The sequence below is a fragment of the Opisthorchis viverrini genome (genome assembly GCF_000715545.1).
Source record: "Opisthorchis viverrini unplaced genomic scaffold opera_v5_34, whole genome shotgun sequence".
NCBI lineage: Eukaryota > Metazoa > Platyhelminthes > Trematoda > Opisthorchiida > Opisthorchiidae > Opisthorchis > Opisthorchis viverrini.
The window spans coordinates 1014536-1038342 of NW_008751690.1; the positions used below are offsets into that span (position 1 = coordinate 1014536).

The following is a 23807-nucleotide window of genomic DNA, read 5'->3' on the forward strand; positions in this document are numbered from 1 at the left end:
GTAAATGCAGCAGACAATGGACATTGTACACCATCTCCTGCAAGCCATACAGTTTTTGGAACTTGTTAACAAATACTAGCAATAATTGTCGTGCATAATCAAGGCGGGAAACAGAAAAGCGACGATGAGAAGGAAAATACACGGATATAAATAGATCTATAAACTTTTGATAACGTTCATGGGGAAGAATGTCCTTAAACACAATGGGACCAATGTAAATCAGCAGCTGACGAAAGTCAATCGCTTTCCACTGTTTGTACGGTGTAATTTCCCGGCACTTACACGGGAATAAGGGCACGTATATTTCGAATCATGCGATCAAATCAAGCGATCATGTTCAAGCCAGCAGGCCCGATGCGTACGGGTCGATCAACGTTGACGAAAATGGAAACTAATCTACGGACAACACCGAGACATACGGCGTGCATATAATCTAGGGGAAAGCAGTGAACGAAATCAATGGGTACCGTAAAGAATGGGGACGGACTGTTTCGAGTATCCCGACGTATACTGTTGTCAGTTCGCAGAACATGCTGCCCATATGGAAACGTTTTCTTCGTTTGGAAGTATTATCCATTTATGCAGCACTTACCACAACCATAGTAGGAATTGTATCCTCTCACTCGTGTGACGAAGGAGCGTGCCGGTTTGTCACAAATAATTGCATCCAACACGACCTGATGATGCAGGTCATTAACGACAACTCCCAGACGCAGGAGCTCTTCCAGTTCCTGCACTACGTCATTCAGGTATGTACAAACGTCCTCGGGTTTACGAACTCCTCCATAAAGCCCAACAAGGAATACCGGGCTAGTGAAGGGCCGCACAATACGTGCTAGTATAGGCCAGATTACGGTTGTACCGTTATTGTGCAGCTTCATCACATTTACATTCATATGTAAATGGATAATATAAGGTTGGGGTGGCAAGTACATCGGCACAACCCGGCGAAGCCCGTTCGCAATGCCCAAGTGGATGTCTTCTTCTGGGGGGACTTCTCTAGTTGGACATGACCGGGGTGTTCTCATCAGTGTCCGCGCGTCTTGAGGCAATTCAGGAAGCTTATGCTGCAATGATACAAGCAGGCGATTCACGGTACTGAAGGGGACATTGGTCGAAATCATCCAGTCTCGGAAAATGTCCGCCAAACTAGGCTGGAACATATTCTCCTCTTCATTATCCGCCTCATTTTGTTGTTCATCTAATTAGAACATTAGTCATCTAATGGCATTTTACTGTGAGCTAGTGAATCGATCTCCTGATCTGCACGGTGAAAGTCGCGTGCGTTCATCGAATTAGGTGGTTGTTCCAAGGCTAACTCTCTAGCACGCTTTAGTTTGCGGTTGTGTCCACCTTGAAATGAGCAAACCACGTTTGGAAGGCTACAGTTGTCATACATGTATCAGAAGTCATGACTTACCATTCCTCCAGATAGAAACTCACAAACACGTGGAGGTAGCAGGCGCGTGGGTCAGCGACGATCCTGGGAATGGGCTTGGCGGCTACGGCCATTTACTTAAACACTGATGCAGATAAACAAAAAAGTGTCAGGGTGGGTTTCTTAAATTCCAATGGGATAATGCACTTTTATTTTATGCCAACACTTTGTGTGATAAGAAAAACCTATGTGAAAAAGTGTGGCAACAACACTTCGTGTTGGTTGGGTGATAGCTACACGGTTAAATAACCGTCAAATAACCGACTTTAACCGCCATATAACCGACTAATAACCGAGTTGTGCTGCTAGGGAATCTATAAAAAATGTTATCTCCCACTTTCGTCGTCACTTTCATTTTGCCTTTCTATTTCTCATGGGCCTGAAACGTTACAGTGTATTCGGAGGAGGTTACGGTAGTTTAAATCTGACTTCTGTTCTGTGTGCAGAAATGAGGCTAAATGCTCCAATTCCATTAGCATACTGTTCACCTGTACAGTGAGTAGTTTGCACGCGCATCCATCCTTTTTAATCAAAGTAGCACATTTCACTGGAGCTAAGTAGATGTCACCACTTTGGGCGAGCTTGCACACTACCAGAGGTCTTTCATTTTGTGTATGCTTTCTCACGCGTGGTGATATCCAAGCTTTGTCAACGTCATGTATCAGAGGTGAAATTATGCTTCATAATTTTATATTGCGAATGTAGCGTTTTTATTCTGTAAACAAATGTTTGTCTTGGAGATTTTGATCCAACCGATTTTTGCCATTCCACTTCTATGTCAGCGTGAGTTCTCCTTGCTGTCAGAGTGTCGATATTCCGGCAGGACAGTTTGCTGCACCAGGAGAATTTTGGACAGTTTCGTGGAAAAATGTAGCGTGACTGCCTACGTACTCAAGGCTAATTAAGTACGACTGACACCAATTAGGTGGAGCGGCTATGCGAATAGCGCTTCCGGGGATCACCACATCTGGAGGAGACTGGTGAAGGAGGTTGATTAGGTTTTGAGGGTCAGACTTGTTAGTCAGCGTCTGTCTAGATGGCCTTGAAAAAAACGCCTCTCTTACTGTCTAGTGGGTTGAACGTTTGAGTTACAGGCTTGTGGTTAAATGCTTTGAACAACTGTTGCGCGAGCATTCACTGTGGATCTTCTTGGGGTCGATAAAGAGGGATGCTGTTCACATGCTTGTTCAAGATTCCACCCATATACAGGACACACTGAATAATCTGAATAACTTTGCGCTTTGCATCGTCCAACTTCAAAGTGCCATTACGAGACTAGGTGATTGGGTCCCCAAATTTTCTCATGGCACCAAGACCATTAGAGATAGTGGAAAGATTGTCAATGATAATCGTTTGGCTGTAATACCCTTTCACTACAACGCTGCAACGTCACCCAAAGGAGGCATGAAGGTTGAGGCATTGTCAGGAGCATTGACAGAAGCAATCAGAATTACTGAGGTAAGATTAAACTCAAGGACCTTCGTGCATTCGGTTCGAGGCTTGATCACTAAGCGGTCTCAGCAACTTGAGTGGTAGTCTTGTATTAGATCCGAGACGTGCGGACAAAGGAAAGCGCATGCTGCTGGTATGTGTTTATCACAGACTTTTGTTCTGCAGTACTAACTTCCCAAATAGCGGAAATTGTTTGACTACGTTGAGTGCACTGATGAACCAGCCGCAAATCCACTAGTTATGGGTGAGGAGGTTGAATCCTACCTCTTACTGAGACACCTGTCTAAACTAAGAACCAGCACTTGTCCTACGTTGCTTTTCTCGCGCTTCTAAAATCTACACGAAGGATGCACGTCTTGCATAGCCATTGAAAAGCTCAGAAATCAAACAAACCTGCTAAAACCAGCTCCTCTATCTCCTACCGGTGTAGGTCTGCGATTATTTAATACAGATATAAAAGCGCTATTTAATAGTGAAACCTTTTTTCCGCGGTGCAACCAAACCAACATCATGTACTTACTAGATCTGTGACAAGACCATAAATTTCCCCTGGGCCAGTCAACAGATTTTTTCCAGATTCTTCCTCCTAGACTAGAACGTCTGTGCACTTAGCCAAAACTTTCAGCCTAGGATTCTCCTGCCTAAGTTTGTGCAACATTGTGATACCTCAGTCTTTATATCTTCTTCAGAGAGAGGGAAAATAACAGCTATTCACTGGGAGGGTTTCACAACTGGACAGTTGGTATTATTAGTTTAAACCGCAGCTAAACCCAAAGAATCGTCAAACACGAGGTAAGAAGAAACATTCACACAAACCAGAAAACTTAGAGGATGAAAAATTCAGAAGAAACAGAAAAGCTAAAATCCCCGGAGATATCCTCAGATTGTTTCATTTGCTTTGTCCGGGTGGCCCTTTTCAGCCTCTTGCGAGTGGTATCATCGGCGATCACACTAACAGAAGCGAAAGACATTTGAAATATTGGGCAGAATACTTTGAGCAGGGATTCGTTCAACCATCTAGTACTTTGAATCCAAACTACCAGCCTTTAAAAAGGCGTGGAATATGAACAAGTAGCCTCAGAAGTGCCAGAATGTATATCTCTATTTGAACGTCATTGAGCAGCTCCTCCCACAGATCCTCTACCTGCTCTATTTAAGGTTGACATTGAATTTCTTAGCCATTACTTTTTCAACCAAGTTGCCTCTGTGTGGAACTTTTCAAGGTCAAAACACGGTGTGCTGCAATAAGATGTTATACTCCCACGATTCGGTTGCCCACGGCGATCGAAAAATCTGGGTCATGCACCACATGGTACTTAATCTTGTTGACACCGTTGGAGCCAGATATGGTCCGGAACTCCTGAACGTTTTAGGTAACAGGATTAAGTGTCAACAATGCTCATCTTCAGAAATGTCGCTGACAACGAATGTGTTGACCACGAGGGCATCATTTTGACTTCCACTGTAGGTAAACTTCTTATGTCACATATTCTTCATCATCATACATTCGCACGCAAATCTTTGACACGCGGGCGTCAAGTGGAATTTTAACCACGTAGAGTATGCGGTGACCACATGTTCATACTGTGTCAGGTGTCACAGCGACGCCATATATACGGACGGCCCACACTCCATGCGCCCCTTGACTTCAAGGTTATCTTCTACTTCGTCTTTCAGTCAGTGCTCCTAACTAAAACTGCTTAACGAAGTATGGCCCAGAACAAAATTCGCCCCTTATTTTCATGTATTTCTGGTTGTGAAACGCTGCAAAAGGAGCTTTCTTGCTCTCTTACAGAAGGATCTCCGAAGATCTGCACCCTCTTTATCCTCATTCGGCTTTTTCGTAATTGAAGCACACGCTTGAATGCCTTCCAAATTCGTATGTTTAGAATGTTGCTGGCGAGAAGCTTGTCGACACAGAGCATACAGACAACATTATCCTTATATTTTGGGCGTGAGCTTTACACCTACAAAGTGCAAAGCCGTACTACGGAACTTGGAATCGATTAACATGCCGTTCGTAATCCAGTGTAAGCACTTGATGTTGTGAGGAATTTTACATGCTTCAGTAGTTGTGTTAGCTCTGACAGAATTGTGTCTGATAAAGTAGGTTCAATTCAATCTAGTTCAATTTATCAGCTACGAACCGTGTACGATAGGCACATTGGTTTCAGCTAATACAGTTCTGATTACCAAAAAAACGGCAGTGTTGGACGTACGACCAAGCCTTAGAATTGAAAAAATGTTCAGTTTGTTCGATAATTTGTTAGATATGCATTGAAGGCGATAGCTTTGATGCAAGGGTGCCAATGGCTGCGTGATTGGGCAATTTTTCTATTGTTGTTAACCATTGGTGACTTGAGTTCCTAAGTCCCCATCCATGGAGGAAGTTGCCCACCCGATTAAGTATATTGGTTAGTGTTTTTACACACTGTCTACCTCTCGGTTGCTTCCAGTCTGCACAGGGCTGAAAGAAAGAGTTCTGTAAAGCAGACGTTCTTCTGACATGCGTAGTACATGTACCAACCGGAACAAACTATGAGGTGTGAATATTTGTTCTGTCTTCTTTCTATGACCATCTCACATACCTGAGCATCACTAGTCCGATGTCCCCACCATACTTGACCAACGTTTTTAGACACCCATGATCAAACAGTGACATATTCCGCATGTCTTCTGCGCGTAAAGGCTAAGTTTATTATCAATAAGGTAGTATGGATTGCACCATCGCAGTGTAAACTCTTCCACTGACAAACAAACTGACACCTCGTCAGTGCCATAGCTGTCAGAGGTTGGAAAAAGCTGGCCTGGCTTTTAAGATTTGAGAAATAACCTTATCTTCAGCCAGTTCACCGGAGCTTATACAGCTGCTCAGGTAGAAACTTTATCTACCACGTCGATTGGTTTGTGTGCAAGCATGATGTGTGGGTTCGATCCAACCAGTCTTGTAGCAGCACTCTGCACTTTGCAGTGTAAGAATCTCAAAGGTCAGAATAACGCCCTCTAATTTGCATCACCTGTAGCGTCAAAGACATGTCATTATGTCCTAAAGGTCATGCGTACAAGTCTACGGCAAAGGCTGTGTTGTTGTGTGGTTGCGAAACAGGCAATATAAAATGTTTCCCAGTCCTCTATCACCGATTTCTCAGAAGTTTTGCTTCTGTCAAATGGGGCTAACAGATTGGCAATAGGGTATTTGGAAAGCGATATTTGGTTGTGCGGCAAATACATCAGTCACTCGATGCATCCCACACCATCAGTTGTAACGGTTCGTTCATGTGCACTTTGTGATAAATTCTTAGCTACCAAAAAGATTGCAAATTCTCCACTTACAGAACATCGCAAACAGCAGATTGGAAAACGTTTAACCTATCAAAAGAGGGTGAGAGGTTTTAAAATGTTTGGAGGTTGTTGGTGCGGTAGTATGTAGTGGTACCCCATTGTACCCGTGACTTTCTGCACTTGACCGGGGACTTTGCAAGTAATGGCGACTAACAAGGTTCAGTAACTTTCCTCCGGCCACTTTTTTCGATATTTTCTGACCAACCGCTGTGGACACCACGGCCATTCTTATATTTATTTCTTTTCTCACCTTATCGCAGTGGAGCATCTGTTTCAATCTGATGTTGCCGCTTCTTATTTTAATAATAGCTCACCAAACAATTCTGTAGTGTACGTTGGTACTTTTGAAAATAGACTCAATATAAACAAACTAGGTGTCACATATTTTGGATGAAACACTCTCTGCTTATATAGACTATACCTTTGGAGACGACCAAAAATTTACCAAGGCACTCTTTCGCCGAATCTTTTTTGGTGCAATCTCTTGCCACATAGAATTTTCACCCACAATTTAAGCTCGAAAACTACTGTGCCATAATGCACATTCATTGGTCATTTACCATAACAAATGTTGGGACTTTCCTTGTCCCTTTTTCGTTAAACTTATACCGTGCGCCAAACACGGACAACAAGTGTGACCCCATTCCGCAGCTGCCTCACGTCTCACGTAACGTTCATTTTCCTCCTGGTTTACATATACTTTTTAATGCCGGTTGGTTTGAGATACAAGCGTTCTAAGCGCTGCAAACTTCTATGATACCACAGCGTATCAGCCTATTTTTCTCACTGTCCTCGCTTTTTTCGGGGTTGTTTGCTTAAAATCCTAAAAAATTTACCAAGGCACTCTTTCGCCGAATCTTTTTTGGTGCAATCGCTTGCCACATAGAATTTTCACCCACAATTTAAGCTCGAAAACTGTGCCATAATGCACATTCATTGGTCATTTACCATAACAAATGTTGGGACTTTCCTTGTCCCTTTTTCGTTAAACTTATACCGTGCGCCAAACACGGACAACAAGTGTGACCCCATTCCGCAGCTGCCTCACATCTCACGTAACGTTCATTTTCCTCCTGGTTTACATATACTTTTTAATGCCGGTTGGTTTGAGATACAAGCGTTCTAAGCGCTGCAAACTTCTATGATACCACAGCGTATCAGCCTATTTTTCTCACTGTCCTCGCTTTTTTCGGGGTTGTTTGCTTAAAATCCTATTCGTTTTTGTGCCATAAAAGAAGCAATTGCGCTTTTGGTCTATCTTTAAATGGGCAACTGCAGTCATTGTCTATGACAAAACGTAGGTTGTATTAAATTTCTTCGTCAACTAACATGCTCTCCACCGTTTGCTCCCCTGTCGTTACATTTAACTTTCTGCATCAGAGATGAGGAACACAACAATTCAGTTTGAATGGGTAGCTTGCGTATTTTGGGGAGGAGGTTCAATAAATTTGATGGTTTCACAGAGACCAATTTATTGATCCGAGGTTTGATGTGGTTTACCACTCAGAGACTGAAATTCATTGCCGAGAAAGTTATGGTCGTACAGGATGGCTTTTTATCTTCAACAGCAGATATTGTCATGGCTCCTACAGAGGTAAAACTAAAACGTACAGTAAAGCTTCACCGTGATGTTAACCACACAAGTATTTGAGAGAATCCCTAGCTTTTGCGCCGTTTTGGCGCAATTTTTGGATCGGCGGTTGATGCTTTACTTGCTTCAATCACAGTTAGCAGCTGTAGTGCTGCCGTTTGCTGTCAATTTTCATTGGAATTAGCGCTAGTCAAAACAGTGCCCTTTTTATCTGCTAGCAGTTTCTTCCTAGGCATCAACTACGTCTGCATTTGGTAGAGTAAAAGCTAACTTTGATAATCAAAATGGCTACTCCCTTATCCAGCATGTGTAGTTAAGCTAGTGTCTTAGCTACTGGGGAAATAAATGCATGGATGAAACGACTGGACACTCCAGAGGTACAATTTGTTGTTCTTTAAAATTTGGAATTAGACCGTAGTGATGATGTTGGCCGTCCTTGACAACGTTTTACAGATCATGGTTCATCAATTACCTCCGCTTAGCTTAGTCGCTGTGGTAGCCTTTGCGTCACCTATCGTCTCCCTAATCAAGATGGGCACTATAGTACGTACGTCAGGTAATTCAATGTGTGATACTTCTGCCTACTCGTAGTCTTGGTAGTTACTTTAAGTAAAACGCCTCGAAAAGTTCAAGTAGAACCTACATATGACTGGGATTTGGTGGGATTTAAAGGCTGCAGAAATGCACAAGGCTTTTGCAGGCTGCGGAAATGCACAAGGCTTTTGAAGGCTACAGTATCCGTGAACCGTTTCGCTTCAAGAAACCAGGCATTAGTACATTAGTCAAGGTTGCAGTTGAAAAGAGCTACTGATAGAGACCAGCGTCCGGATCTGAAGATTGACTGTTTTCAATATTGATCTAGTTGGACATCTGCCTCTACCCATGTCCATCGTACTACCAGGGGAACTCCAGTTGTCATCCATGAGTCCCCCTCGCTTTCTTGCTTGGAGCGCCACCAAGTCGGAGGATACGTACAACTTCCAAGAGCGATGTCTAAGCGCTGATATGGAAATTAGTTTCTACACTCAACAATTCATTTAACAAAAGTGCGTTCCAAAAACAGCCCGATCAATCACGCCGCTTTAATAGAAGAAAACACCAGAGGCAAACCCGCGAGATGGACCAAGTGGTTAGAGCACGTATTCACTGACCGGCAGGTCCGTGGTTCGAACCCGACCTCTGCCACTCGACTTCCCCTGTCTAGGCTTGGGCGACCTGGCAGTATCCCAGCCCTCGTGCCTCTTTCGTGTGGCATGGCAACTAAGCATCGAAAGTGCTACAGCTGAACGGTGTAAACGCGCCCACCATAAAAGTATAACCCAGTGATAAGACGAGTTCTGTCTTTAATAATACTGTGGCATATAATCTGTATGAGAGGTCAATTAGAAATCACTCTGAAGAACTTTGAACAGGCAAGGATGTTGCTCCCCTGTCGTTACATTTAACTTTCTGCATCAGAGATGAGGAACACAACAATTCAGTTTGAATGGGTAGCTTGCGTATTTTGGGGAGGAGGTTCAATAAATTTGATGGTTTCACAGAGACCAATTTATTGATCCGAGGTTTGATGTGGTTTACCACTCAGAGACTGAAATTCATTGCCGAGAAAGTTATGGTCGTACAGGATGGCTTTTTATCTTCAACAGCAGATATTGTCATGGCTCCTACAGAGGTAAAACTAAAACGTACAGTAAAGCTTCACCGTGATGTTAACCACACAAGTATTTGAGAGAATCCCTAGCTTTTGCGCCGTTTTGGCGCAATTTTTGGATCGGCGGTTGATGCTTTACTTGCTTCAATCACAGTTAGCAGCTGTAGTGCTGCCGTTTGCTGTCAATTTTCATTGGAATTAGCGCTAGTCAAAACAGTGCCCTTTTTATCTGCTAGCAGTTTCTTCCTAGGCATCAACTACGTCTGCATTTGGTAGAGTAAAAGCTAACTTTGATAATCAAAATGGCTACTCCCTTATCCAGCATGTGTAGTTAAGCTAGTGTCTTAGCTACTGGGGAAATAAATGCATGGATGAAACGACTGGACACTCCAGAGGTACAATTTGTTGTTCTTTAAAATTTGGAATTAGACCGTAGTGATGATGTTGGCCGTCCTTGACAACGTTTTACAGATCATGGTTCATCAATTACCTCCGCTTAGCTTAGTCGCTGTGGTAGCCTTTGCGTCACCTATCGTCTCCCTAATCAAGATGGGCACTATAGTACGTACGTCAGGTAATGTAATGTGTGATACTTCTGCCTACTCGTAGTCTTGGTAGTTACTTTAAGTAAAACGCCTCGAAAAGTTCAAGTAGAACCTACACTGGGATTTGATTTGGTGGGATTTAAAGGCTGCGGAAATGCACAAGGCTTTTGAAGGCTACAGTATCCGTGAACCGTTTCGCTTCAAGAAACCAGGCATTAGTACATTAGTCAAGGTTGCAGTTGAAAAGAGCTACTGATAGAGACCAGCGTCCGGATCTGAAGATTGACTGTTTTCAATATTGATCTAGTTGGACATCTGCCTCTACCCATGTCCATCGTACTACCAGGGGAACTCCAGTTGTCATCCATGAGTCCCACTCGCTTTCTTGCTTGGAACGCCACCAAGTCGGAGGATACGTACAACTTCCAAGAGCGATGTCTAAGCGCTGATATGGAAATTAGTTTCTACACTCAACAATTCATTTAACAAAAGTGCGTTCCAAAAACAGCCCGATCAATCACGCCGCTTTAATAGAAGAAAACACCAGAGGCAAACCCGCGAGATGGACCAAGTGGTTAGAGCACGTATTCACTGACCGGCAGGTCCGTGGTTCGAACCCGACCTCTGCCACTCGACTTCCCCTGTCTAGGCTTGGGCGACCTGGCAGTATCCCAGCCCTCGTGCCTCTTTCGTGTGGCATGGCAACTAAGCATCGAAAGTGCTACAGCTGAACGGTGTAAACGCGCCCACCATAAAAGTATAACCCAGTGATAAGACGAGTTCTGTCTTTAATAATACTGTGGCATATAATCTGTATGAGAGGTCAATTAGAAATCACTCTGAAGAACTTTGAACAGGCAAGGATGTGTCTGTTGTATCTTCAGTTACATCAAGTGTTTCAGCAGCGTTGCGTATACCGCAGACCAACGGGTGCAGTTTTGCTTGGCTTCGAAGCAGCCTTCGACCGTATGACCAGGTCGGCTTTTCTGAATATATTCATGGCTGTTCTTCCAGCCGCTTGTCCCCATGTTTCCGTGTTTTCGCTATTATAGTTCTCATGGACCGACCATATGGATAGCGCAAAACTGCCTTCTAGAAAAAGGCCAGTTCTCTTGTGCATTATGTGGACGATGTTGTTTTCGCATGTGGCAATCAAACGTCCTACTACTGAAATATAAAGTTTTACTTTAGTACGGCAACCAGCTTCTTTCCGTTTCACATCTCAGGATGGGAAAACTGAGTTTATTGCTTGGTTTCCCCGCCTTAGATTTCGCAGAAAATGAAATTTGTGCGCGCGCATTCATGCCTTGTTTGTTCTTCTTATCATCAAAAGTGGTCTTGACCTAAAGGGACTCGTCCTCTAAACAACTATCAGAACAATCTTACTTCAAGTATGAGAGACCTGGCCTCTTCTACTCGAACATCTCAGGCGAATTCAATAATCTTTTCTCCAATGTCTTTGTGGCGTACCATGCTTTGGCTGCCTGTTGTAGTGATCCGTAATCAAGGACCAGTTAGTTAGCTGAACTCACTGGAATTGGAGGTAAAGCTTCCGAACCTAGATTGGTTGGTATGTTTGGTCTTTGTCAGGACAAGATGCATTCCCCAAATCAAATCCAAGGTGCCGAAAGCCCAGTGGAGTAAAAACCATAAGAGTAAAAGCGATCGCTGTCGAGTTGAGTGCTGTGGACTGTTCGCTCCATTTTACCACCCGAACGCCATTCGAAACCCCGACAAGATAGCCCGCAATCAATTCCAATGGTCAGAAATTTGTAATTTCTCATCTAAGCAACCCAGCTCAAAATTATACGGCCTTTTATGACTGATAGGTGTTGGTTGAGGTCTACGGATTAGGTTGGGCCTGCCCGACTGATATTGATAATGACGATGATGATGGTTGTATTGACGTTGACTTTGATGGTGACGGTGATGGTAAGCTAATGGCGACAACGATGTTGTTGTTTATGATAATGAACTTAGTGTTGGTGGTGAAAGATTATCATGGTTATGATGATGACGATGATGTCAGGAATGGGGGAGACAGCTTATCACCCATGGGTCGTGCACCTGGAGCGTAGATATACTCCATTGTTCTGATGTAAAAATCCGAATTCCAGATAGTCTTTAGCACTGTGTTAGAGGCCCTCACACTCTACAAAACAGGTGTTTCCGTGAAACGTGCCGGTCATTCCTTAACCAAATATGAGCTATGGAATACCTTTTCTTATCCCACTGTCTTTTTGCTAACATGATTTTTGACTGTGTTAGATCGCCTTCTGACACACCTTTATTTATGTTTCTCTCATCCTTATTCATTAAGAGTTTTGATATAGGTAGTAACGTGACAAAACTACAAGTTTTCCTATTCGGTGCACTTTTTGGAAGCATACTGGTCATGCTACTTATGGAGCTTAATTATGAACGGATACCTATATCAGTGAAACCGGCTCCCGAACTTTCAGGACCAGGTGAGCGGTAAGCTTTGTTGCATATTTCTGCGTTCTGTTCATTCCAGTGTTTTTGCCTTTTCGGTAGGTTTTCATTCCATCATAGTATGGGATCTAGACCAGCAGTTCTTATGGTGCAGGGATTCAGCTTCACCGCTCAGCATCACGAAAGGATTGGTCGTTTGGTTTGATGTTTCCTGCTCCTAAACTACTGACATTTTTCTCTTGAATTTTTGCAGGTTCCCCGGTTGCTAGTCATAATAAACTACTAGCTACTGCTCGTATACGACTCTGTAGACTGCAGTTGGTAAACAGAATTCATAGCATTTATTGTCTGCTGGTATTCCACCCCTAATTATCTCTGAACGTCGTAATATTTTCTATTTCAGTGTTTTTAAAGAAAACGACAGACCAATTATTGGGCTCATTCTGAGACAAATTCGATGTTACAAGCTGTAAAAGATTATTTTCATTGCGCGGGAGTTGGATCTTGCTGAGGTACAACTTCTGTAAATAGCTGATGCGGTCTTACTGCCCGACGTCACTGTTCTGAGCCCGTAAAAATCGGTACGATCTTACCGTCATCATCAGCACCATCGACAGCATATCAGTGTTTAAACACTGACGTTCCGTTGCTGAACAACCAAAGTTTGTTTGATAGGCTTATAGTACTAGCCAACCACAATAACCCCCTAAATGCCCACATCTGGAGACACTCTTCCAAGCGCTCGGGATAGGACCAGACAGCGTGAACGCCAATGAGATCGATTGACAACCATCTCTTGCAACGTCTGCAATCAGACACAGAGGAAATCACTCGAACCAAATCCTATAGTGCCGTGTGCACTAACAATAATGTAAAATTTCATGATCCATTTCTCGCTGAGACTAGACAGTAATGTGTTATGATGCTTTCTGTTTTTCTGTGACCCACTGTACCGTGCTGATGACAACACTTCCAAATTATTTGAGAAATCATTGTGCATGCCTAAAAAGTATGAACAGTCAGTGTAGCTGTCTGGCCGCTCCCGTGTTGAGAACGTTTACTACTTTTGATCTCAGAAGTCGCCTTATTAATTGCCATTGTATCTACTTGCGCCGGCCTTAGGAATGACGGTTTCATTTGTCTTCATAACATGAAACGGGATTTTGGAAGGTTTGTCTTTCTGAATAGATGATTTGCATCTTCACTACACGCTGACTTATAACATGATATCACCTGTCGTTTTCAGTCAACAGCTCGGTCAAAATATTCTGCTGGATAACTACAATGCCCTCAAATCATGGCACTAAAGCTATTCACATCAAAGCAACTTGGGCACCCCGATGCGATCGCTATCTCTTCATGAGCAGCGTAGATCTTCCAGAGCTACCCGCTGTTGGTAATTCGTTCTCTTTTTTATCACTGTTTTATCACTGCTCCACTTTGGTTGTTGTGTGGGATTCCTTACAAAATAAGCACAGTATTTAATACAATTTCGCAGCAGTGCTTCTCCGTTTGAGTCAGTTTGGAAATTACTCACGTAATTGACTCGTAGTGTAAGAGAACCGGTAATGCTAACCAACGGTGGCGCTAATCAGGCACTACGGGGGCAGAATCGCTCTAGAAGACGAGGAGGAATACTCTCATAATTTCAGGAATCAATGTTGCCTCTGTGTTGCGACATTTTGATAAAAAAAGTAAGGAGGACAGAAAACACCTTGTTGCTCCAGACTCATCCACTTTATCACACTCAGCTGTTGGTGATTTCTAACCACAGCTTTTTTCACGACTTCATGTGCTGAATTAGAAATGTGTCTGTGACGACGGTTGTAGTGACGTCTGTGACCACTGTTTTATTGATCAAATTGAACCAGTGCTTGACTAAACACTGGGGCCATATATGTGTTTTTGGGATAGCTTTTGGGCAAACCCGTCAACCAGTCGACATAAAACGGGTTTGACTTTGTTCATTTGTTTGGTTGTCCCTATTTCCCCTTCAGAATAAAAGGTACATGATGTTTTAATAAACGCAACGGTTTTTCTAGCCGTTGTAGTAACACTATGCTTTCAAGCCAATCAGTACTCACTGTTACTAGCACCACGCATTAGTATGACATCACAACAATGCGTACCCAGTATCGGAGACCACACAATGAGGTGTTGCATGAACAGCAGCTAGCCCTGCACTTGTTGTGACGGCTTGATATTCCACATGGTTTCATTCTCGTAGCCAACACGTGTCGGTCTAGGATGAAAATTATTTGTTTTACGTCACACTGTTGCAGGAGTTGACGTCAAGTCATAGAACTACTCGCACTGCACCGCTCATCTGTCATATTCTGGTGTAATATTTTTTTACTAAGTTTGCATTCGAGACCGGTCACTGTGTATCGTTCCGCCGGGATTATGAACGTTTTATTTGAATCAGAATGACTTCAGTGTTCTTCTGTCTGCCACAACCAAGGCAGAACCTACGATGCAGAAACCACGGGCATATTAATTCACAGTGTGGAGTGTCACCTGGTCCATACATTGTGTGTACACTACATGAAGATCTTCGGTTTAATTTGCTCCTCCGGGACTACGGATCGTGTGGGAGAAGCGAACGCCGAGTGAGAAGGTACATTTACATGTCAGACGGTTTCGAACGTTTTCAGATGATTACTATCCAGGTACTGGTGTTCTCATCTCCAAACTTTGTGATGGTCCACAGCTGACAGCCTTATCAGGATAGTGGGTTTTAGTCATAAAGTGTTCGCGATACTTCAGTGCATCGTCTTACAATTCTCATACCGACGACACGATTGCATATGCATGCCACAAAGATGACTGACTCATCCGTATGGCATGAGCTGTCAGAGCAGGCAGGTAGACAAACAAACACAATCAAAAATGCCTGGCGACAATATGAGATTACGTCGCATAGTTAACTACGTCGCCACAAATTCACTGCTGCCATCCGACACCAGCAATGCTCCTAAAACATCGGCAATTCAGAAATTGAAGATGCCTCACATCATATGTCATCAGAGGCAACTATACAACAATATAGTCATTACGGTGATTGATACACGCGCACCTTGAGACCCAGTAATATGCCATTTTGGTGCCACAAGTGACGCAAATTGGCAAACGTGATCTGGATTTTTGAGAATCGTGCAATGACTTCATCAGACAAACCTTTATCAGAACTAACACAAGTAAGATCTTACTTTAGGAACACCGGTGCATTGGCTAGATTATGGTAGATAAAAATTGAAAGAAGTGAAAATACAACTCGAAGAAGACTATTGAGATTGCTTCGGTAACGTTGCTGTTGTATTCAAAAATTAAATAAAAATCAAACTATGAAGGTATGCTGCTTTCTGGTGGCGTAGGGTTTCGCCCTCTGAGTTTCAGTCAAGTGTGTGTTGTGAATGAACATCAAATTGCACGCAGCTGGTGAGTGGGGTTGGTGTTACCAAAGTACTCAAATGAACCAAACCGAACCCATCAATTATGATATTGCTCAGCTGAATTTATTCATACAGGCCACCTTATTTTTCAGTTGGTATAATATCCGAGATATCGCAGTATATTTACTTGGAGGAAACTACTCATGAGGTTGCTGAAAGCCCTTATACAGCATAACCGGTAGGTGTTGTCCCCGAGTTTTGATCAGCCTTGTGTTCTACGTGAACTTAAATTGCACGAAATTTGCGAAGTAACTTCACTTGTTCGCCGGTTCAGTTTTGACTGGGGATCAAGCTGAATCTCTCGTTTATGATGTTCTTCAGATGAAAGTGCTGAACACATTCCACTTCTTGTTTCAATTGGTACGATGTTTGACCGAAAGAATTACTGGATCACCTTACTTCGAAGTGCGGATACGGCATAATTCAGAGTGATACACAAGGTCGATGATCAGGGAATAATGTCCTGGTTAAAAAATTACATCAAACTTGTGTGTAAGTGAAGTGATGTGTAGGTTCACATGGTTAGTAAGTGTATCGTTGCCAGGATTCTTCGGGACGTGAATTTTACAGGTGCACCCTTTATTGTTGTGAAACAAATGTCTGAACGTTCGTCTGTTCTCAAGGTGAAAGTGGTTTTAGTTTAAGGGAAATACGAAAAGGTTGGTCGACAGGGTGCTTCTCTCTGACTGAGACAGCCACTGAATGGTCGTTCGGTCGACTTCGACTCACCCCGGCCACTATCGGAGCCACTGAACGCATGGTTACAATTTCATCATATCTTCTCGGGAATCAAGCGTGCGCGTATAGGGGATGGGACCCAAAACCTAATTATGGACATCATTCCGAACATTCATCTTATCGCGACTGACCCCTAACGTGCCAGAGTTACCCTAGTCATAATTGTGTCGGTGTTCGTGGGTTGTCACACTGGTCGCTGCGCATATTAAAAAGTCTAGGGTGTGAAGCATTTCAAGTGGGGCAGATTCGGATACCACAGAGATGGATTACGGGGTTTAATGATTAAGCAATCTACTCCAAAACGGTGCCATTTAAATGTCCAAATTTTGGATTGTGACCTGTTGTTATACTAGTAGATGTACTTTTATTGTGACGTTGGTTTTGGGATTCAGTCGACACAATGGAATATTTAGACTAACACTCCAAAAAGGAAAAATGTTCACAAAAACGGCCGACTATTTTTTTGTTAAGTCATTTCCCGACAAGCACAAACAAAAGAAAATATTGACCACTCGACGTCCAAAGAAAGAAGTTAACGATTGCTAGAGCTGGACGGAGGAGACCTTTTAGAACCAGCACTAATCATCCATGGGAATTGAGTAGTTCACGAGTTTATGATCAGTGGGATAATGTAGTTATTCCTAAACATCTGGACAGCTTGATGACACGTAACGGACATCTTCAAAAGACAGCTGAGGGATTTTTAAACGTATTTATATGACATCTGTGCGACAAAGTCTCACTTAATTATTCTAAGTTACGGGATGGTGCATCATTCACTAATTTTTTCTGTTCTGTACTGAACGACGTAATGGTTCGACAGAGTGCAATTTTCTAGCGCAGTGTTTTGTCATTTGGGTTATTAACTTTATTTGTCGTCATACACAAACCAATAAGCAGTTGGTCTACAACAAGTTTGATGTGATCTGTTGATAATTAAGTGGCCCTATTTCCCAGGAGTTTCAAGCACCACGTGCGTTTGGTGGACGATAGAGTGTGAGGAAACAAGGCGGCCCACCCACCGTTTTGAGTGGGAGTAGCGGGAATGGTAATACCGGTGGGCACCTATGTTTACCATTACGAACGAGTGTGGATTGACGGCACCAACCATATCACCTCATGTATGTTTCAATTGTCTGGAGGCGGGGACAACCTCCGTATGTAAAGCACAATTGGGGTTATCTGCAATGGAGTGAACCATGTCGGCAGAGTGGTCGACCCACTGGAAACGGTAAGAGACCAGTGGAACTGGGCTTAAGGTCAGTTGGTACAGAGCGATCATCCAGTAGATTTAGTTGCTTCGGATCGGGTTCAATAACACTGTTGATCACCTTGTGGTCAAAGAGTTTTCTTATACTTGGTCCGAGCAGTGAATTGTATTATATAGGGACCGTCCTCCATCTACAAGCTTCCAGTTAACGAATTGCGAAAATTTCGTTCCCCCCGCTCGAGAGTACCCACAGCGTTTATTCACATGTTTTACATTGGGAATAATTTCGTCAACAGATCAGTGCAAAAACGTGTTTGGGTTGAGAGTTTTGGCAGATTTCAAGGAACTGTTGAACAGGCGGGCCAACGTCGAATCGTTCCGACTGAATTGAACGAACTTAATTGGTGGATTTCTGTGTCACATAAATTGTTATGAGCTCTCCAAACGGGGAGACACAAGTAGGTGAGAAGCGTTGACTGCCGAAAAATAGGGTTCTTTCAGCACACTAGATGTACATTACAGCTGGACATTCCTGTTCGCCATAACTGTTTTATATGTTGCAGTGAAATGCAACATCCTGATGAAGTCCCATATTGTTCCGATTCGGCGATCCTTATGCGGTCTTAGCACGTTGCATCAGTGTGTATACATCACAGAGTTGGATCACTTTAACATATCTGAGGTATTCACCTTAACATATGAGAAATATTAGAAATATGAGAAATATTAGGTGAAAATAAAAATTTCATTGCTATAATGTAGCGGTTATGTGTTGCGAGCGATGTTTTCTACTCCTACCAAGCTCGAAATAGTAGTCAAACTGGTCCCTCAAAGAATGGCCGCTCCCAAACTCTGAGTGACCTCTGCGTAGGCGTGTCATAATTCAAAAAGTGATTTACCTTTTTAACTTGAAACACTCCTGTTGCATGAAGCTGCTAATCATACTCTACTGACTGCTGACTAGAGCTTTCATATCATATCTGGAAGCTAGACCACGGAGGCTGATGTCCGCCTTTGTGCGTCTGCCTATCAATACCCCACTCCTTTAGCAATCGACCCTCGGTCCGATATGGTCGAATGGGTTGTTGGCGAGAGTACTAGCTTTGTAGAACATAGTACTTTAATCGACTCGAGTGAGACCAACGGAATCGCATGATCCTCGGCTTCCGTTATACGAAAAGCACTGTAATCCTCAATACAGCGGTTCAAGAAGAGTTAAATGTGGCGTTATATTTGAAGGAATTTCATTCGTCCGGAGCGGCCGCCATTTGCCCCTAGACACTGTCGCATGACATCACATTCTTTCCATTCGGTCGACGTTTGAACAGTTCTCGTATGGAGTGTGTGCTTAAGCGTGCTTATCAATTGAACAACTTGAATATCAGTCGTCTAAGTCCTTTTGAAGACAAAACTCTGTTGACTCGTGAACATCCCGATCAAAGAAGCGTTCGAACATTTGCAGTAATTCACCTCCGAACACAACTTGTATCCAAATGGTTGGAAAGTTAGAAACAATTACAGGGACATCAATACCAAAGACGTGCTTTGAAGGAATTCTCTAAGAAAGTACTTTTGGTTCTAGGTCATCGCCCATCCACATTCGTAGAGAGGAGCGTATCGAACCAACGTCACACGCTTAAGATGTTAATCTCTGTCTTAAACATATTCGGAACCCTAGCTAGCCGCATTAGTATTAGAAAGCGGGTACAGTCACCACGACATTAATAAACGAAATACTGATGATAACTGAAATGAAGTCATGCAAGCTGGCTTCTGGCTCTCTTCCAGCCTATTCCATCAAGCTTGTGTCACATGTCAGGCTCAGCATGAACCCTTATTTTCACTATGCTTAGATATCCATTTGGTTAACTGTTGGTGACGTGTGAGTCCGAATCTGATGCCAGTTAACCATATATCATTTGTACCCCAAGCATAGTCCTTACAACTGAGTCATGACTGTCCAATCTACTTTTTTAGCTGCAGTGAACAGGGAAGGTCGCTCCTACCTATGGGAGAAAACAGCATTTGCTTTGAACTATGTTTGGACGCATTTTGGTGAAGAATTTGATTTTTTCTACAAGGCTGACGATGACACTTACGCATTGATTGACAACTTGCGGTTGCTTTTGGCGGACTACGATCCGCACACTCCCGTGCTTATAGGTCAGGCACACAAGGTGAGTCAGTTCTTGCATGTAGTGCGTTGATTCTAAGTCGATATGCTTTGATGATGGTCCGGTTCCCAAACGGCGTTCGAAGTCATGCTATTTATTATATTCCATATGAAATACCCATCAGCCTTGCTGTAGCACCACCCTTAGTTTCCTCAGTGATGATGGAGGTTGATGTCATTGTAAGAGTCACCCTTGGAAGTTCTACACCATACCGATCGTGACGCTTCATAAATTCACATTGAGAAATAAAGGATCACTGTTTTGTTCCATCTAGGTGCTCGCATCAAGTGCTTCCTTCCTATGGAACCCCTCTATTTGAAGATATTTCTTCAATAGGAGTTGCAAGTGCTCTGTTTTGCGCACGGTTGAACTCTTCCAGAGAAGAAACACAATCCCTACAATATACGCCTCAACTGATGTTGATGCTGAGCAAACCTTACGTGGCCACCACGTTTTTTAGTTACCAAGTTAGCCACCACTTGAATGGCACGAAGCTGTGGAAGTTGATATACCAGTCAATCTCTCCAGTGTACTCTGTGCTGTGGTATGTTATCTAGTAGTCTCTTCAGTTGAACATCCGGGAATTTCGTGAGTTTCGTTTTAGGATTGGACTGTTGAAAGCGACCACCTGACTGTCTCGGACAACGTCGAGAGCGAGCACACCGAAAATGCCATCTACATTGTTGACGATCCGTGGTTCTGATAGGTGTTTACAGTTATCTTCGCCCCAACACAAAAACAAATGCTTCAGTTAGTAGGAAGCCGAGTAGAGATTTCATGGTAATCATGCACTTTTGTCCGTACGAAATCCAGTAGAGAGAAATGGAATGTTAAAAAGACAATGTAGGAACATTTCCTGTGGCTTCGGTATGGACAACACGGTTTTAGTGAACTCCGCAATTAAGCAGTCAGGAAGAAAGCTGAATAGTACGACTAAAGGAACGGTACGAAAGAGCGATGAACAGCCTAATAGGGGCTTCAACTTGTCTCACCTGTTCACATTTTTAAACCTTCTATCGAAAACACAGATATCGCTTAAGTGGTACGCAGAGGGACTTTGTTCGGCTGGTTTTAGCAAGTTCATAAACAATTTGGATAATGAGGGATGGGGCAGTTTGCTTGTTGAAAATATTGGATGAATAGGTAGGCGAGCTTCGTGGGTTTTTCGACTCTTTATCCAAATCAGTTGCTCGATCGTCTAAAAGTTATTTCAGACCATCCGGAATTTAGCCCTTGATGCAAACAGTTTCACGTGGCTCACTTTACAATCATAAATATCTTGCTAGTCTTCTATGTTTGCAGCATCTGTGGATTTTTATCTCATGCAAGTGGCCTCATCTACCCAGGGGGTGTGCTGATGAACAGTTTTGGCAGGATTAGGTGAAACCCCGTAGATCTCTATACGTATTTACTTGATGGACTGTGAGCAACGTGAGTAACTGTGACGCACCTGCTGTATCTTGAAGGTTAACAAGGGAGAGTTTTGTGTGATGCAAGTAAAGTTGACTTAAGCTATAAACCATTTCCCGCTGTTTTGTGCCAGTAAAACAGAAGCGAAGCTTGCTCTAGCGCTTAGTGAACAAATCTGATAAGATAAACCGGAAAACCCAGTTAAGTTGCCCTTCAAGTCAGAACATGATCAGAGTTTGGTGGGTCAGCCATGATTTGGACGCAGCACATAGACTTTCCGTTGTACATTGATAACTGAATGAGACTATTTGTTTTTATGTATATTCATATTGCAGTATATGTATTGTATGTGTACATGCCTCTAGACTCATATATTTAAACGTAGTATGTAGCGAGTCAACTGATGATAATCCGCAGGAAACTGTAATTAGTTTATAGGAAGAATGATTCACACGACGAGTGAAAATTCCGTTTAAGAAGCCGTCACTCGGTGAGCCAGTCAACACGTAACGATGCGATATAAATTCGATGACTGATGATGGGTAGCTTGTGGCCGATCGGTTAAGTTCGGGAGGTAGCAGATTCAAAATTCAATTGGATTTATCGAGGTGTGCACTGCTGATGATTCCCAACAAGAATGAAACTGCTCTACAGTGCTTCTCGGTTTTCAACATAGATTGCCTTCCAAATTCCAACCAAACATCCACAAACAGTTGTTCTTCCATTTGCCCGTTCTCGGAAGGTTTGAGAACACTGCGATTTCCGAGGGTACTGATGGTATCCGAAATCAGCCAGTTTTCCGACCTACAGTTGAGTGCCGGATTGATTGAGGCTCTAAATGTTTTACCTCTACTGAGGAGAACGACTACTTGAAGCCAGAAGTCCATTAGTTTACCTCCTAAGGCAAACGCATGACCTACGTTGAACCGGGTACCTTTATATCCACATCGGTACATTGTTGCTAACCATGTGTTGACGGATTCAGAATAGCAATCTGGGCGTTTCAAAAGACCCACGAAAGCAATACTGCGTACTCTCGTTTAGTCCATACAAAGACATAGAAATAATGCCCTCTCACTGAGAGTAACTAGGATGACGAAATATCCGCGCATTTGCGGAGGGAAATAAATTATGCAGGCAAAAAATATCGTGATTGTTATCCACGCTTACCTTGGCTCATTCGCGAATGTTTCGCATAATCAACCACGCCTGGTTGTCTGGCAGTAATCCACTTACGTTCACTGCTCGGTAGCTTGGATTAAAGGGACACATTCTCATTGACGAAGTGAAACCAGTAGGGTTGATCGACCTTTGATGTGGGAAAATCAGTGCATTACAATCACGTTGGAACACATTCACAACAAATGAATTCATCAACCATAAGAGCAGACATATAGTCGTTCGAGTTCATTAAGAGGTTCTATGGGCAACAAACCAGACGATATATGCTATCAGTTCATCATATATGAGCCAGTGCTGAAAATATCTTGGTCTCGCGGTACTCACTGGTGGTCCTCACTCTCAGATCACTTGAGCCAAGATCACACTGCATCTAACTGAAATCAGGTTCAGCGACACCTGAAGGACAGTACAATGTTGGGGTCGATAGGCGGTTAAGTTTAATTATCTGGGTATTCATGTCCTTTAGTCGAGCGATTTGTTTTCTTTCGAAGTGCATTTGCTGATTGAGAGCAAATTTTCACTATCTTCTCTACCTTTAAGGAATGCTGCTTTAGTCAGCTGCACTTAAAAGAATTCGGTTTCCTTCAGGAATCCAGTGGAACGACAAAAATTGTGTCAGTAAGCTACCTTCAGTAAACCACGTTAGCCAAACAGTATTAGTCCGAGCTACTTGGAAGATAATCAAAATTCAACCAGCGCAATACTAGTAGTGAACAACTGGATGATGGGGAGTACTACGGGATAGGCTCCACAATCCTCTTTCGGCGTCATCCACCGAACACTAGATAGTCTCGAGGTTGGTGGCCCCAGCCGATTCCAGTAAACGACACCAACACTGAACAGAATGACCGTAAGCTAAAGCTGGTAGAACGTCAGTGAAACCATTAATAGAAAGAACTAGTTGGTCATTTGCTAACGTAAGCATCAACTAGAACTATGGGCGAAAAACCTCCTTTAATTTCCTGGACTTCACTTGGAAGAGATCAAGTGAGGGGTCACTCCATATTGCCTGTCCAAGGAAATACTAGTGAAGTTTGAAACGTAACAGGTCGCAGGGTCTGTGGTTTTCTCTAACGCCGTTTCTTGGCGGTGCTAGAAGGAACCGCCCTCAAGACGTGGTGTGGTGGATGCCTTTGGCCTTGTACACGAGTGCCACGAAAGTCCTCATAGCATTGGCCTGATGGCTCTC

The 23807-nt window shown here is 43.1% G+C and overlaps 2 protein-coding genes across 2 annotated transcripts in view; one reads left to right on the forward strand and one right to left on the reverse strand.

Moving 5' to 3' along the window:
• T265_02673 (hypothetical protein) overlaps window positions 1-23807 on the forward strand; it is a gene marked incomplete at both ends in the record, with an annotated part of 42516 nt that overhangs the window by 2460 nt on the left and 16249 nt on the right. Inside the window, 3 exons of the mRNA XM_009166975.1 lie at window positions 12340-12487; window positions 13699-13848; window positions 19830-20029. Of these exons, the coding sequence (XP_009165239.1) occupies window positions 12340-12487; window positions 13699-13848; window positions 19830-20029 (498 nt within the window). The remainder of the gene's footprint in view (window positions 1-12339; window positions 12488-13698; window positions 13849-19829; window positions 20030-23807) is intronic.
• Window positions 324-23807, reverse strand: part of T265_02672 (hypothetical protein) — a gene marked incomplete at both ends in the record, with an annotated part of 38664 nt that continues 15180 nt past the window's right edge. The window contains 2 exons of the mRNA XM_009166974.1: window positions 324-433; window positions 593-1201. Of these exons, the coding sequence (XP_009165238.1) occupies window positions 324-433; window positions 593-1201 (719 nt within the window). The remainder of the gene's footprint in view (window positions 434-592; window positions 1202-23807) is intronic.